The sequence below is a fragment of the Aedes albopictus genome, chromosome 1 (assembly GCF_035046485.1).
Source record: "Aedes albopictus strain Foshan chromosome 1, AalbF5, whole genome shotgun sequence".
NCBI classification, from domain to species: domain Eukaryota; kingdom Metazoa; phylum Arthropoda; class Insecta; order Diptera; family Culicidae; genus Aedes; species Aedes albopictus.
In genome coordinates this window covers 76,491,550-76,505,547 of record NC_085136.1, presented here as the reverse complement: position 1 = coordinate 76,505,547, position 13,998 = coordinate 76,491,550, and the positions used below count along the sequence as shown (strand labels likewise).

General features: G+C 40.4%; 3 protein-coding genes across 7 annotated transcripts in view; 1 reads left to right on the top strand and 2 right to left on the bottom strand.

Annotated features, from left to right (window-relative positions):
* The window catches only part of LOC109422047 (uncharacterized), an 88,891-nt gene that overhangs the window by 73,457 nt on the left and 1,436 nt on the right, over positions 1-13,998 (bottom strand). The window contains exon 2 of the mRNA XM_062844878.1: positions 1,629-1,994. Within this exon, the coding sequence (XP_062700862.1) occupies positions 1,629-1,994 (366 nt within the window). The remainder of the gene's footprint in view (positions 1-1,628; positions 1,995-13,998) is intronic.
* Positions 3,509-5,519, bottom strand: LOC134285179 (uncharacterized). 3 transcript variants are annotated; one of them, XM_062845446.1, is made up of 3 exons: positions 3,850-5,519; positions 3,717-3,786; positions 3,509-3,633 (listed from the first exon to the last, which is right to left on the bottom strand). In XM_062845446.1, the coding sequence occupies exon 1, from the start codon at positions 5,486-5,488 to the stop codon at positions 3,971-3,973; it is 1,518 nt and encodes a 505-aa protein (XP_062701430.1). In that variant the 5' UTR covers positions 5,489-5,519; the 3' UTR covers positions 3,509-3,633; positions 3,717-3,786; positions 3,850-3,970. The 3 variants fall into 3 exon arrangements, with proteins under 3 accessions (XP_062701430.1, XP_062701421.1, XP_062701426.1); XM_062845437.1 differs by having other exon boundaries at positions 3,717-5,519; XM_062845442.1 differs by having other exon boundaries at positions 3,509-3,786.
* Positions 5,574-7,807, top strand: LOC134285178 (uncharacterized). Of its 3 annotated transcripts, XM_062845426.1 has the most exons (3): positions 5,574-6,674; positions 6,738-6,807; positions 6,891-7,807. In XM_062845426.1, the coding sequence occupies exon 1, from the start codon at positions 5,609-5,611 to the stop codon at positions 6,551-6,553; it is 945 nt and encodes a 314-aa protein (XP_062701410.1). In that variant the 5' UTR covers positions 5,574-5,608; the 3' UTR covers positions 6,554-6,674; positions 6,738-6,807; positions 6,891-7,807. The 3 variants fall into 3 exon arrangements, with proteins under 3 accessions (XP_062701410.1, XP_062701390.1, XP_062701399.1); XM_062845406.1 differs by having other exon boundaries at positions 6,738-7,807; XM_062845415.1 differs by having other exon boundaries at positions 5,574-6,807.

Below are 13,998 nucleotides of genomic sequence, written 5' to 3'. Positions count from 1 at the left end.
CCAGCGATTGCCCGGTTGATGACCTCACGCCTTTTAGGGCCGGTGCCATGGTATGCCATGGTATGGCACACGGCTTGTTGTTTGGTTTGTCATGCTTTTGAAGCCTCCCTATTCCGGGGAAAGAATTTTCTCATTTTCCCATTCCTGGCATCGTTGTTGGATCAGAATGTATGTAGGCATAGCTAGCTGCTAGCCTATATCTGCCACCCACCCCTTTCCTTTTATGCAGGATAATACTGCGAACTGCTGTGAGTCCACTACAAAGCAGAAGGGTTGAAGGAACTTTCCTCATCGTCTACCTCTATCTACCTCTAGTTTGCACAGATGAATGCACGGCTACGGCTCCTCTTTTAGCTTGTTTAGTAGGTTTCTAGGGTCGTTGGTCGGTCGTACGTATTATACCTAGTATCCTCTTTAACGGCATTCTAGACTGCGAATAATGAGGTCGCGTTTACATAGTGTTGAATGGTTGGATGAATGAATGGATGACGAGATACAGTTGAGTAAGTCGTGCCGACGTGTTGACGGAGAGACGAAGACCCCTCATGGGTAAGTGGGACGTTGAAAGCAAATAGACTTGTTCTTTTGGGAGTAAATGTTTGAGAAGCTATTTAAAACGAAAATCGTTAAGTTATTAACTTTTGCTGGCTGGTTGCAATGAATGCAGAGTACTAGATTGTAATATTTAAAAGAAAAAAATGTTCCTTCTGCAGAGATTTCAGTAGAATCTCCAGTATCTCTGGAGAGATTCCTGCAGTATCTCTGGAGAGATTCCTCTAGAATCTCTGGAGAGATTCCTCCAGAATCTCTGGAGAGATTCCTCCAGAATCTCTGGAGATTCCTCCAGAATCTCTGGAGAGATTCCTCCAGAATCTCTGGAGAGATTCCTCCAGAATCTCTGGAGAGATTCCTCCAGAATCTCTGGAGAGATTCCTCCAGAATCTCTGGAGAGATTCCTCCAGAATCTCTGGAGAGATTCCTCCAGAATCTCTGGAGAGATTCCTCCAGAATCTCTGGAGAGATTCCTCCAGAATCTCTGGAGAGATTCCTCCAGAATCTCTGGAGAGATTCCTCCAGAATCTCTGGAGAGATTCCTCCAGAATCTCTGGAGAGATTCCTCCAGAATCTCTGGAGAGATTCCTCCAGAATCTCTGGAGAGATTCCTCCAGAATCTCTGGAGAGATTCCTCCAGAATCTCTGGAGAGATTCCTCCAGAATCTCTGGAGAGATTCCTCCAGAATCTCTGGAGAGATTCCATCAGAATCTCTGGAGAGATTCCACCAGAATCTCTGTGGAGATTCCACCAGAATCTCTGGAGAGATTCCACCAGAATCTCTGGAGAGATTCCACCAGAATCTCTGGAGAGATTCCTCCAGAATCTCTGGAGAGATTCCTCCAGAATCTCTGGAGAGATTCCACCAGAATCTCTGGAGAGATTCCTTCAGAATTTCTGGAAAGATTCCTTCAGAATCTCTGGAGAGATTCCTTCAGAATCTCTGGAGAGAATCCATCAGAATCTCTGGAGATCTGTATCTCCATGTAGTTTTCGTGGCCCCCGGATTTACTTCGAGTTGCACCTTCCATAGCAAGAACCTCCCATAGGATATATTGAATGATTCTTCACTCACCTCATCTGCCGATCGTAGGCCATCACTGCGGCCATCGCTGCAGCTGCGGATGCCGGATCGTCCGGATCGTACGACGGGAACTGCTGCTGGATCTGGGCCGCCGTCAGATGCGTCGTCGGATAGTGATGCCCGGCGAGCAGCAAATCGTACTGCTGATTAAGTGCCGCCGAGGTAATGTAGGAGGAACCGTCTAGCAGGGTATTGTTATTATCATAACCCAGTCCACCGCCACCGCCACCACTTCCGGGGCCGCCAAAGTGAATGAGATTGTAGCTGCCAGCGCCAAACAGGAGCGACTCCGGGGGGCTTATCGATTGCGGTTTACTACTCTGGAAAAACGACACACGCACTTTGGAACGTTCGACTCTGTGTGGGTGAAAAAGAGAAGGAAAGGAGAAAAACTGGGTTAGTATAGTGAATTGTGAGCAAACAAAGGCGGGTCATCAGGAAATGGATCTATCCTATAGTGCCACAAGGAGGCGCCTCCAGTCGAAACGGAATACGAGCTGCTAATCATTCAATTTCCTGATACTCATTTTTAATACTACTTGCCACAATTATATGATTCTGAGCGATTTTTTATCATACCGTTAAACCCCGCTAATTTGATAATGATTGTTGTCGAATTACCGAGGTGATCTTTTAACCCGACAAGCTGGTCGCCCTACACCGCATTGTTTATTGAAGTTTGGCAGCTCTACTTCTGTTTTTGTTTTGATTTCCGGATTTGTTATTGAACACTAATCCAACATTCAAGATAATGTCAGAACATGGTTTTCCAGCGAAACTGATAAAGCTGATACGCGCAACGCTGGATAGATCAAAATCAACTGTTTGGATTGCAAACGAATTGTCTACGTCTACCTTGTTTGTGACCTTCTAAATGGAAACTGTTTCGGAACATTATTGGTGAAAGCAGTAAAGACTCCCCAAAAGAAAAACAAAAGGCCACTGCGAGAATAGAGGCCATAGCGGTAGTCCACAACCACTGGCCCAGTACTGTGCTTCCGGTCGTCTAGCAAGCTTACTGGCCCATTAACTCAGTTTTTTTTTCGCCCGGCTTTGTTTACGTGCACGCGAGAATCGATTCTCGGTTGGCGCCTAAATGGCGACCGCAAGCACGACAGCCATACAGCAGCAGCAGAGTTGTTAACATTCACCCGGCTGTGCTGTTGATGGAGGAGGAATGGCAAGGTGGCGAGTTTGTTGTATAGATGTGAATGCATGGTTTGTTTGGGTCAGTAGGATTTCTGGAATGAAAGTTGCATGCAAGTAAGCGTCGGCAACGTCCAAGCTCTGAGGGCGGGAAATGGTGACTCAGTGCTGTATCAGTCTAGTCTAAATAGGTCTAAATAATAAAATTTATTATCTTTATTATTTACCTTAGGAAAGACAAAATATTGGGTAAATTACTATAAATTTCTTCCTGCAAGCTGCAAATATTTTGTAAAAGACATCCGTAAAACTTCGATTCGAGCAAAAAAAAAGTCTCGCGTTTGGTATGTTTTAGTGAATTTGTTTTTGATCTAGTTTTCATTAAAACTAAGTGCTCATAAAAGTTGCCAGTGTGATTCGAATTTCTCTAATATAGCATTGAAGAAGATTTCGGAGTTAAATACCACAGTTAAATACCACAGAAGGAAGAGTGTGTTTGCTCCGGTACTCCTGCAACTCGGAGCAGCGTGTTGCTAACCTACAGCTGGTGCTTGCTTCCCTGTGAATCTCAAGAAGATGGATGTCGGTGAAGGTGAACATGGCACATATAAGAAAATCGTCGGTTCTGATTCCGGATAGTTTTTGGAAGAATCGCGGTGCTTTTGTATACTGGTTATTTTGTGCTTTCGTGGCCAAACAGTGAAGAAAAAATAAACGGCATTTCTTGCGATTTTCGACTGGGAAGATTATTTCGAATAATTTGTTCTGGCTTGCAGTCTTAATAATTGGCCTACGAATTTATTTTCTTGGCTCCAACGTTTCGATCCCAATTTGGATCTTCATCAGGGATCTATTTTTATTTGAGTGATGACAGACAGAAACAATATTTAAAAACAATAATTAATAGTACTTTTACATATAACATGAACTTACAAAGAATTATTCGTAGCTGTCCAAAAACATTCAGCCTGTAGTGTTGTCTTAGTTTTGTCGTTGGGAAGTCCTATGAAAAGTATTTTTGTTTTAAGTGTCATACTATGTGGTTTGTGTCCGAATTTAAACTTACGGTTTGGTAATCTAGTACTACCATCTGTACGCCTCCACTGTACTATGTTTTTCGCCCACAATTCAATATAACACTTATTAACTATCAAGCTCTTCAACTTCAATCGTCTTTTCTGTCTACGTTATTCGTCATTTTGATTCATTCGCGCTTCATCTGTTTCTATTGTATTAGTGTCAAGATCGTTCCTATTTTGTCTGTTTCTGTGAGATAATCTGTTCAGTGTGTGCATGATACCTGTATAACATGTGTGTAACCCCTCTACATCTGTCCGTTTGTTTATATTTTGTGTTGTCATTATATGGCATACCTCTAGTATCGGTAGTCTATTTGTTTTCAAGCTATGGTCTAATATACTGGCATTCTGCAGGTCAAATCTGTGCCCTGTGCTAACACAGTGGTTCATCATTGCTGTTCTTTCCTTCAGACCGCTCAATTTGTGTAGCCTGTCTGAAGTGTTTTCTATTTTGGTGACTTTGTCCAGGAGATTTACATCAGATTTATGTCCGTACATACGTGTTTGTAATTTGTTGGTTGTCATACCAACGTATTTGGCATCACATTGTTGACAACCAATACAGTAAATTACGTTATTACGCTGATATGTATCTGTCCTCCCTTTCATAGCTCTATACAATGAACCTACTGTGTTGTTATTATAATGTACTATGTTAATATTGTCAAATTCATTTGATCTCTTAAAGTATTGTGTGATCTGCTGTGATAACCCTACTATGTATGGAATCGACTTATAAATTTTGATTTGTTGATCGTCATTTTCTGGTTGTGTTGGTGTTCTCGTTCTTCTCTCGTTGTGTCGGTTAATCAGTCTGTTGATCAACGAGACGGGGTAGTCGTTTAGCTTCAGTAGTCTCATCACCGTCTCCTTTTTCTGTTGCTCCGTTTTGATCGTCGAAAGGGTGTTTACCTTTTTGACGAAGTTGTATGCCACATTTATTTTTAGGTGTTTTGGATGCAGCGAGAAGTAATTAAGGATCCGTCCAGATGCGATGGGCTTCATGAACCAATCAGTGGAGAAAGATTGGTCTTCGTTGCGAACAACGACCATGTCGAGGAATGGTAGCCTGCCGTCCACCTCGTATTCGACCGTGAATTGCAGTTTTGGGTGATAGTCGTTGAATGCACCCAAAACTGTATCAACTTCGTTGGCCGGAATAACGATGAAAAAGTCGTCAACAAACTTTTTCAGGATTGGAATGTGAACACCTAGTTTGGATAACACTGCATCTATCAGTTCGCCGGTGACGATTTCTGCTAACACGGGCGAAAGAGGGTTACCCATTGCTGTGCCAGAGATTTGTTGGTAGTGTTTCTGTTGGAATACGAAATAGCTAGCCTCGATGACAAAAACCACGATCTCCAGGAATAGGTCCAGGTTAATGTTGGTGTGTTCCTTTATGTTGTTCCACTGGTTCAGGATGCCTTTCCTCACTAATTCCAGTGGGATGTTTGTAAATAGTGACACCACATCAAAGGATACCATTGCGTATCCTGGCCCCACAGTGCTGCTGTTGATAAATTCGCAAAATTCCTCCGAATTCCTTATGCTGTACGTGTTGTTTACAGATTGCTGTAGGATGTTCGAAAGAAATTTGGACAGCTCGTATGTTGGCGCAGTCATCGTGGGGACCACTGGGCGAAGTGGGAGATTGGGCTTGTGGGCTTTTGGCAAGCCATATATGAACTGAAACTGCAATTCACGGTCGAATACGAGGTGGACGGCAGGCTACCATTCCTCGACATGGTCGTTGTTCGCAACGAAGACCAATCTTTCTCCACTGATTGGTTCATGAAGCCCATCGCATCTGGACGGATCCTTAATTACTTCTCGCTGCATCCAAAACACCTAAAAATAAATGTGGCATACAACTTCGTCAAAAAGGTAAACACCCTTTCGACGATCAAAACGGAGCAACAGAAAAAGGAGACGGTGATGAGACTACTGAAGCTAAACGACTACCCCGTCTCGTTGATCAACAGACTGATTAACCGACACAACGAGAGAAGAACGAGAACACCAACACAACTAGAAAATGACGATCAACAAATCAAAATTTATAAGTCGATTCCATACATAGTAGGGTTATCACAGCAGATCACACAATACTTTAAGAGATCAAATGAATTTGACAATATTAACATAGTACATTATAATAACAACACAGTAGGTTCATTGTATAGAGCTATGAAAGGGAGGACAGATACATATCAGCGTAATAACGTAATTTACTGTATTGGTTGTCAACAATGTGATGCCAAATACGTTGGTATGACAACCAACAAATTACAAACACGTATGTACGGACATAAATCTGATGTAAATCTCCTGGACAAAGTCACCAAAATAGAAAACACTTCAGACAGGCTACACAAATTGAGCGGTCTGAAGGAAAGAACAGCAATGATGAACCACTGTGTTAGCACAGGGCACAGATTTGACCTGCAGAATGCCAGTATATTAGACCATAGCTTGAAAACAAATAGACTACCGATACTAGAGGTATGCCATATAATGACAACACAAAATATAAACAAACGGACAGATGTAGAGGGGTTACACACATGTTATACAGGTATCATGCACACACTGAACAGATTATCTCACAGAAACAGACAAAATAGGAACGATCTTGACACTAATACAATAGAAACAGATGAAGCGCGAATGAATCAAAATGACGAATAACGTAGACAGAAAAGACGATTGAAGTTGAAGAGCTTGATAGTTAATAAGTGTTATATTGAATTGTGGGCGAAAAACATAGTACAGTGGAGGCGTACAGATGGTAGTACTAGATTACCAAACCGTAAGTTTAAATTCGGACACAAACCACATAGTATGACACTTAAAACAAAAATACTTTTCATAGGACTTCCCAACGACAAAACTAAGACAACACTACAGGCTGAATGTTTTTGGACAGCTACGAATAATTCTTTGTAAGTTCATGTTATATGTAAAAGTACTATTAATTATTGTTTTTAAATATTGTTTCTGTCTGTCATCACTCAAATAAAAATAGATCCCTGATGAAGATCCAAATTGGGATCGAAACGTTGGAGCCAAGAAAATAAATTCGTAGGCCAATTATTAAGACTGCAAGCCAGAACAAATTAAACGGCATTTCGGATGTGGTATCGAGTTCGGCTGATGCTTTTCAAGTCAAGCAGTTGTAGGAGACTTAACCTGGTGAGCCCGTCCCAATTGAACGCCTTGTTTTGCTGTTCTTCTTTGTGTATATTTCAAAATAACTAAACTAAATTAATTTCATAACAATCCAGTCCCATAGCTTAATCATACCCGACCTTTCCCGTACCAAAATCCCTTCTCCTTTCTGTTTACGAGAGCGTCGGTGAGTCGCTGGCATCTCGTTAAATAGATATCATCCCTTGCCTATTATCCCTTCCCATCCACATAACGTGTTTCTTATCGTTTCAGAGAGCGATCAATGGCGGTTAAGCCTAGGCTTGTTAGCCAGGACACATGGTCCAAATGCCTGTGCCCCATCCCGGAAGCAAAAAGGCCCATGGAGTGACAAATTTCTTAGCTATGTCACTCCCAACGTTGGTGTTAAAAAATCACTTACACTCACATCAACACATCTACATGATCAACTCAAATACATTTACACAATTTGAATCTTGCCGCATCACTCACTTATAGTGAATCCCCAATCAATCCATTCCAAATATCCAACTCCTTGACACCTATGGGGGCGCCGGTGAGTCGCTGGCCTCCATTGTCGCTAGCCGGCAATGGAAGTTTTCATGTCTTTTTCTTCAACCTCTAATTGGATAGCTATTCCTTCCCAAATAGCATTCCATAAGCAATTAGAATAGGAGTATTAAGGTTTTAACATGACAACTTTCAGTATACAATCTACGAATTACTCCGTTACAACGCAACGCAACGCAACGCAAGCTGCAAATATTTTGTAAAACATTCATTTAGCCCATGTTTATTATATAGTCAGTTCAAACTTTGAAGGTGCAAATTCCAGATCTCTTTTTAAATGATATAAAAAAATTGATCACATGCATAGTAACATTCAAGTTTTCAGCTACGCCATTCTACTAAAAATTTGAGTTAGCATATCCAAAATCTCCAAGCGAATGAAAACTGAAGACGAAAGATACAAAACATAACATGGTCTCTCGTATCACCTTATACCAAATAGGGTGCGAGGTCACTTGAGCAGGGGTTAGGTTTTAGAGATTTTCCGCTCCTTGATCAATTCTACAGTGCGAGAAATAAGTATAAAGACAAAACCGTTTTCCATACAAAATAATCATGTTTAGGGATCAAAATCTCTTTTTCTAGCGATCCGATTGTTATGGAATTTTGTCTGCAAAATTAAAATAACTAGAATTTTCGCTAGAAATATAAATCATCATCCAAGAAAACGTTTATATCGACTTTTCAGATTTAAATAAATTTAAATACACATTTTTATATGGAAATAAGTGTCTTTATATTTATTTGAATCTGGAAAGTCTGTATAAACGTTTTCATGTATGATGATTTGTATTTCTAGCCAAAATTCCAGTTATTTCAAGGTTGCAGACAAAATTCCATAACAATCGAATCGCTAGAAAAAGAGATTTTGATCCCAAAACATGATTATTTTGTATGGAAAACGGCTCTGTCTTTATACTTATTTCTCGCACTGTAGAATTGATCAAGGAGCGGAAAATCTCTAAAACCTAACCCCTGCTCAAGTGACCTCGCACGGTAAGATACGTCTGTACACTGTACGCAACTTTTGACGTGGTTTTCTCAAAATTACGCGATGTGCTTTTGGAAAGATTTTTCTCTCCTGGACCCTATTTCATTCTGACGGGGCTGAAATTTCTATCAGAGATCTCTCTTTTCATCATTGATATCCTGTCAAAATTTGAAGATAGCATAACATAGGCGATTGCGCACATCGTGGGACCTTATAGTCCATTTTATTTTACGAAACGCCAACAGTGTTGATATTGATATTGATATTAATACTCACGGGCTTCGACGCGACCTCTAGTCAAATTTTCATTCAATAAATAAGCGATCAGCTGATTCAAAACGTCTCGTAAAATGGCTCATACAATGCTCAACTTCATGTGTTTTGACGCGTAGTGTAAAAAAGAAAAATTGATACGATAAAAACAGTTTCAAAAAAATTGTTTACACAATTTTTTTACGCGGAACAAACAATCGCGTAAAACAGAATTTAGTGTACTAGCACAGACAAACAGACGTATCACTTGGAACAAACTGCGATTAAAATCATCGTTACAAAAGTATAATCACCAAATGCTAGTTACGTTGTGTTTCGCAAACCTGCTGAGTAGATAGCGGTAGTGAGCAAACGTCAAACAGAAGCAAAAACGATGCGAGAGCCATGAGCGAGAGATTTGCGAACTACAGAATATTTGAATTGTCCGTTAAAAAGGGAAACGATGAGTAGTGGGTAGAGTGAGACGTCTGTTTGTCTGTGGTACTAGTATTTGGCCGTATACTCAAATTCGAATCAAGAGAACACGTTCGGTGTAGTACTAGAATTGTAGTAATGAGCTGAATTTTTGTGTGGTGAGAAGGTTGATTCTCCGTTTCTGCAATAAAACGGTGCAAAAAGCATGGGTCTTATGATTCCTTGTCTAATTTGATGCTGTTTGAGCAAAACCTTGAGTAACTGTGTTGTTTAAGTAGAAGGAAATGGGGGAAACAATAACATAGTTACCCAAAATTTTGCACAAACAGCATCAAATTAGGCAAGGAATCATAAAACCCACGCTTTTTGCACTATTGCACCATGCAGAAACGGAGGGTTGACCTTCTCACCATACAAAAGTTCAGCTCATTACTACAAATCTAGTACTTCACCGATCGTGCCCTATTGGTATGAAACTGATTGCAAAAGTGCCCAAAATAGGATCCCCTGCCTAAATGACCCCGTATTCTACTTTAAACAAATGAAATGTTTAAAAATTAATCCTCTTTCAAAACTAATACCTAGCTTAATTAAAAACATACGTATTCGGAAGCCGCGGTCGTGAGAATATTGACAAAACTTAAGCTCCACGATCAGAGAAGTTCTCGTTCTGTAGAAAATATAAAGTTTTCCGAATGATCTTATCTTATCATTTCGTTTTTCTAGGGGAAAAGGCGAACTACATGGATGTTGGCATTGAAAAAGCTGCGAGGAACCATGAAAATGATGAACCGAATGCGCCGAAATCAAGGCCAACATAAACTTTCGGGTGAATTGACAACCAAGGGGGTAGACAGCCCCCCGGGAGTCCGCTGAATCGAGCAATCAGGTGTATGCCAAACATTCGACCCGTCAAACTTTGTTGGATTGTGTGAATATTGCGTAACTCACTGGGTCAATCCGATCCCCGCCATCTTAGCAAATTGCAGTAGAATAACTTGGCATTAAACGGAACCACACGATAAATGCGACTTGCTCCGCCAAAGCTCTTCTCCTCAAAGGGGCAGCTTCACACTGACTGGTGGTGGCTGTCACTGATGCTTGCTAGGGGAAGGGTACGCAAGGGGATTAACACTAAACTATATTCACACCCCACAGATTGGAATTTTCAGAATTGAAACACAAGCCTGAATCCTGAGTTATAAAGTCTAGATGATGGAATTTGTGAGCTTTACTGTGGCATGACATTCTTCCAACTCATAATGACCAAGAGCTACCCGAGCAGGAACGAATAACTGACACATAACTGCAGCATATCAAAGTCAGATATCATACAAAGACTAGGTATTGGTTGGTTATCCTGGTACTGAAAATAACTTACTTTGATATTTTGTAGGTATTGATAAAATACCTCAACGAGTTATTGATTTGGTGTTGAGGACTGCTTGAGGTATTATTCAATTATGGAAAAATCGCTATTTGTATGGAAAAATTGCTGATTATTATTCAGATATTGTCATACCTGATGTCATTATTCACGTGTTATGCACAGAATACACATCAGTTATTTTTGGTATTTTACCTTTTATGAAGGGCTTCTTAATACCTCATTCAGGTTGTTGGTATTCGGTTTCCATACCAGAGTTTGTTATTCTTCAGCTATTTTCTCCTGCTCGGGTATACGTATCAGTATTTCGGTTCCAGAGGCACGTTCTCACCCTACGTATCTCGAAGTAAATTTTTACGGCACCCCGGATTCACAAAAACAAGCACGAAACCCCTAGCCAGTTACAGACTGGTTTCTGCATAAGCTGCAGTATGCTTTCTTGACCTTGACCTAAAGCAGACTTTGCATAGATTTGTTTGATAGAAATTCAAATATAAAGCATAATTTCACAACTATCCATGTGCCATATTCATTCCATACACATTATTACAATAGTGACTTATGGTCAGCTAGATTGACCGAACGCGCCATAGTGCAACATTTTACACAATCCTGGAAACGATCCTTCTCCGGGAACTTGAACCGATATCTTCAAAAAAAAAAAACAATGCATTCCTTTCTTCCAGAAGAAATTCCCACATGACATCTTCAGAGATTCCGTCATCCTATAGAAGATTTTCTTGGGATACCTTTGGGAAATCGAAAGGAATTTTTCTGTGTAATCTCTTTGGACTTCTCCAGACCTATTTTTAAATTTCCTTCTGCGATTCTTCCAAGAATGTTTCAGGGCTTTCTTTGGGTTATTTCGTTCCATTCCGGTTGGTCATCTCTTGGAATTCGACGACAACCCTGCTAGAGTTGCTTTAGGAATTAACCTTGAAGTCCCGTTTCAAATTTCTTCAGCGTTTCCATAAGGAATAGGGAATTCATTTTGGGTTTCAACCAAGAGATCCTCTTGTTACTACGGGAACTCTTTCGGGATTATTTTTATTAAACCCCTCCGGAAATTCCTACTGAAATTCTTCCAGGACTTCTGGAGTTCCCCCACATTTTCTCTGAGATTTCGCAAGTTTCTTCTGGCAATTTTTCAAGGAAATTCTTCTGTTGCTCGTTCAAGAAGCTCTCCAGGAGTATTTTTTGGTACCCTTGCAGCAAGAGTGTCTTCTAGTACTTCGATCATTGATTCTTGTTGCGTATACTTCAAGAGTGACTTCTAGGAATCCTCCAGGAGTTTATTCTGAGAATCCTTTACACACTAAGATTCAGATGTTCCAGCTCAGTAATTTTTTCACTGAATTCAGTAATTTTTCCATCTTTTTACTGAGTTTTCAACAGCAGATTTATCTCTCGGTACACTCGGTAATCGTATTTACCGTTCACCAGTAACGATATTTACCGTGTTTCAGTAACTTTTGACAGTTTCTTAGCTGAGCTCGGTATCACATTTACAGAATATCCGCAAAATAAACAACCGAGCGTACCGAGTTAAATCTGCTGTTGAGAACTCAGTAAAAAGATGGGAAAAATACCGAGCTGATCTTAGTGTGTAGGAGTAGTGGTTGGGTGACAAAACGTCGAATGCCAAAATCTCGAACGAACAAAACGTCGAAGGGGTACATCGGGTTCATCGAGGTATGACAGTATTTAAGATTAATACCTTGATGTTTTTTTTTACTGCTCGGGGTCCCAAAAAGTAGAAAATAGCTGTAAAATACCGCACTCATGTAAACAAAATCCAATGCTTAGAACCTGAGTAAGGTATTGAAGAGCCATGCATAAGCTGTTAAATATCCAAAATATTAATTTGTGTGTTTCTATCGAATGCCCGCCCGGTGAATAATAACACAAGGTACCCTTCCAATACCTTGTTTTGGTATGTTACCTGACATCGGTATATTGCAAATATGTGCCAGCTATTTCCTTCTGCTCGGGGTCAAAAAGTGATAGAATAGATTTCCTTTAAAAGAATGAATAATTTTCACTATTTGCTAGGATTACTCGTTTTCAAAGTTATGAAATTCGACGTTTTGGCGGAGCTTCCTCTGGGAATCCCTAAAAGATCCTTCCAGACAGGGAATCTTTCAGTAGTTCCTTCTGGTCTTACTTATGAAAGTATTCCTGTAGTTTTCTTGGCGGCAATTTTTCAGAAGTCCCTTCTGGGAATCTTGTGACAATTTCTCCAGGAGTTCCTAAAGGAATCCCCCGGGGACAAATTCCCCGATCCCAGACCGAATTCCGGTAGGAAGCATTTGAAAGAATTCAGAGCAGGCATCAAAGGTAGAATCCCCATAAGGAACTTCTTGGATTGCATGTCTGAGCATGTCTGGGGTATTAAACAAACGGAATTCCTGGATCCTGTAGACATTTATAGTAGGAGATGCCGAAGGAGTATTTAGTTGGAATTCTTAGTGTAATCCACAGATGGAGTTTTTGGAGGAAGTTTCTGTGGGAATCACTACCAGGAATATCTGAAGAAATTAAAATTACAGTTTCACAGTGCTCGACGGATAGCCCCAGAAAAAAATATTGGCATTCCTGTAGTAATCCATTGTTGGAATTCTTGCAAGAACCCCTAGAAGAAATGCTTGGAGCAATCTTAAGCTGGAGCTCCTAGACGAATTGTGTACTATTTACAGCTGAACGAGAATTTGTTGTAAGCGCATACGTCTTTTATCTCATCATGGGTAGCTACTCAATTGATTAATTGATGCAAACATTCTGGTGTATTCTGTTCGACGTTTTGTATAATTTTTATGTAGAGAAGACATGTCAGATCTATTCTTTCAGAAATTTCTTAACAAAGATTTATAGGGAACTAGGATAAGGACAGTTTTAGGGACGTTCTGAGATTTCAGTGGGATTGGAAGTGGGTTAAGGGATTCATGAGGGTTACAGGGATTTGTGTTGAGTAGTTGATATGGGTGAGGGTTTCAGGGGATTTCCGGCTACTTTTTTCAGTAAAGGCCCTCCAAGGTTTGTCGGGGGTCTTAAGGTTCAAGATGGATTGAAAAGGTTTAATGGAACCTCAAAGGCATTTTGAGGGTTTTAGAACTTATTCAGAAGATTTTTAGAACGGTTTCAGATGGGGGATTTAGAGAGATATCAGGATAACTCCCCTATGGGTTTCAGGAGGATTTCGACGCAGTTTAAGAGGAGTATCAGGTTTCATGAACTTTTAGGGTTTTAGGGGGTTAGGAGGATTTCATGGAATCTAACTATTCATAACACTGCAAGAAATCACTAGCTACGCTTGTTGATTCAAGCAATGAT

Excerpts from the sequence above, each read along its gene's own strand:
- LOC134285178 (XM_062845426.1), top strand. The coding sequence starts at position 5,609 with ATGGTCGTTGTTCGCAACGAAGACCAATCTTTCTCCACTGATTGGTTC.
- LOC134285179 (XM_062845437.1), bottom strand. The coding sequence starts at position 5,488 with ATGACTGCGCCAACATACGAGCTGTCCAAATTTCTTTCGAACATCCTA.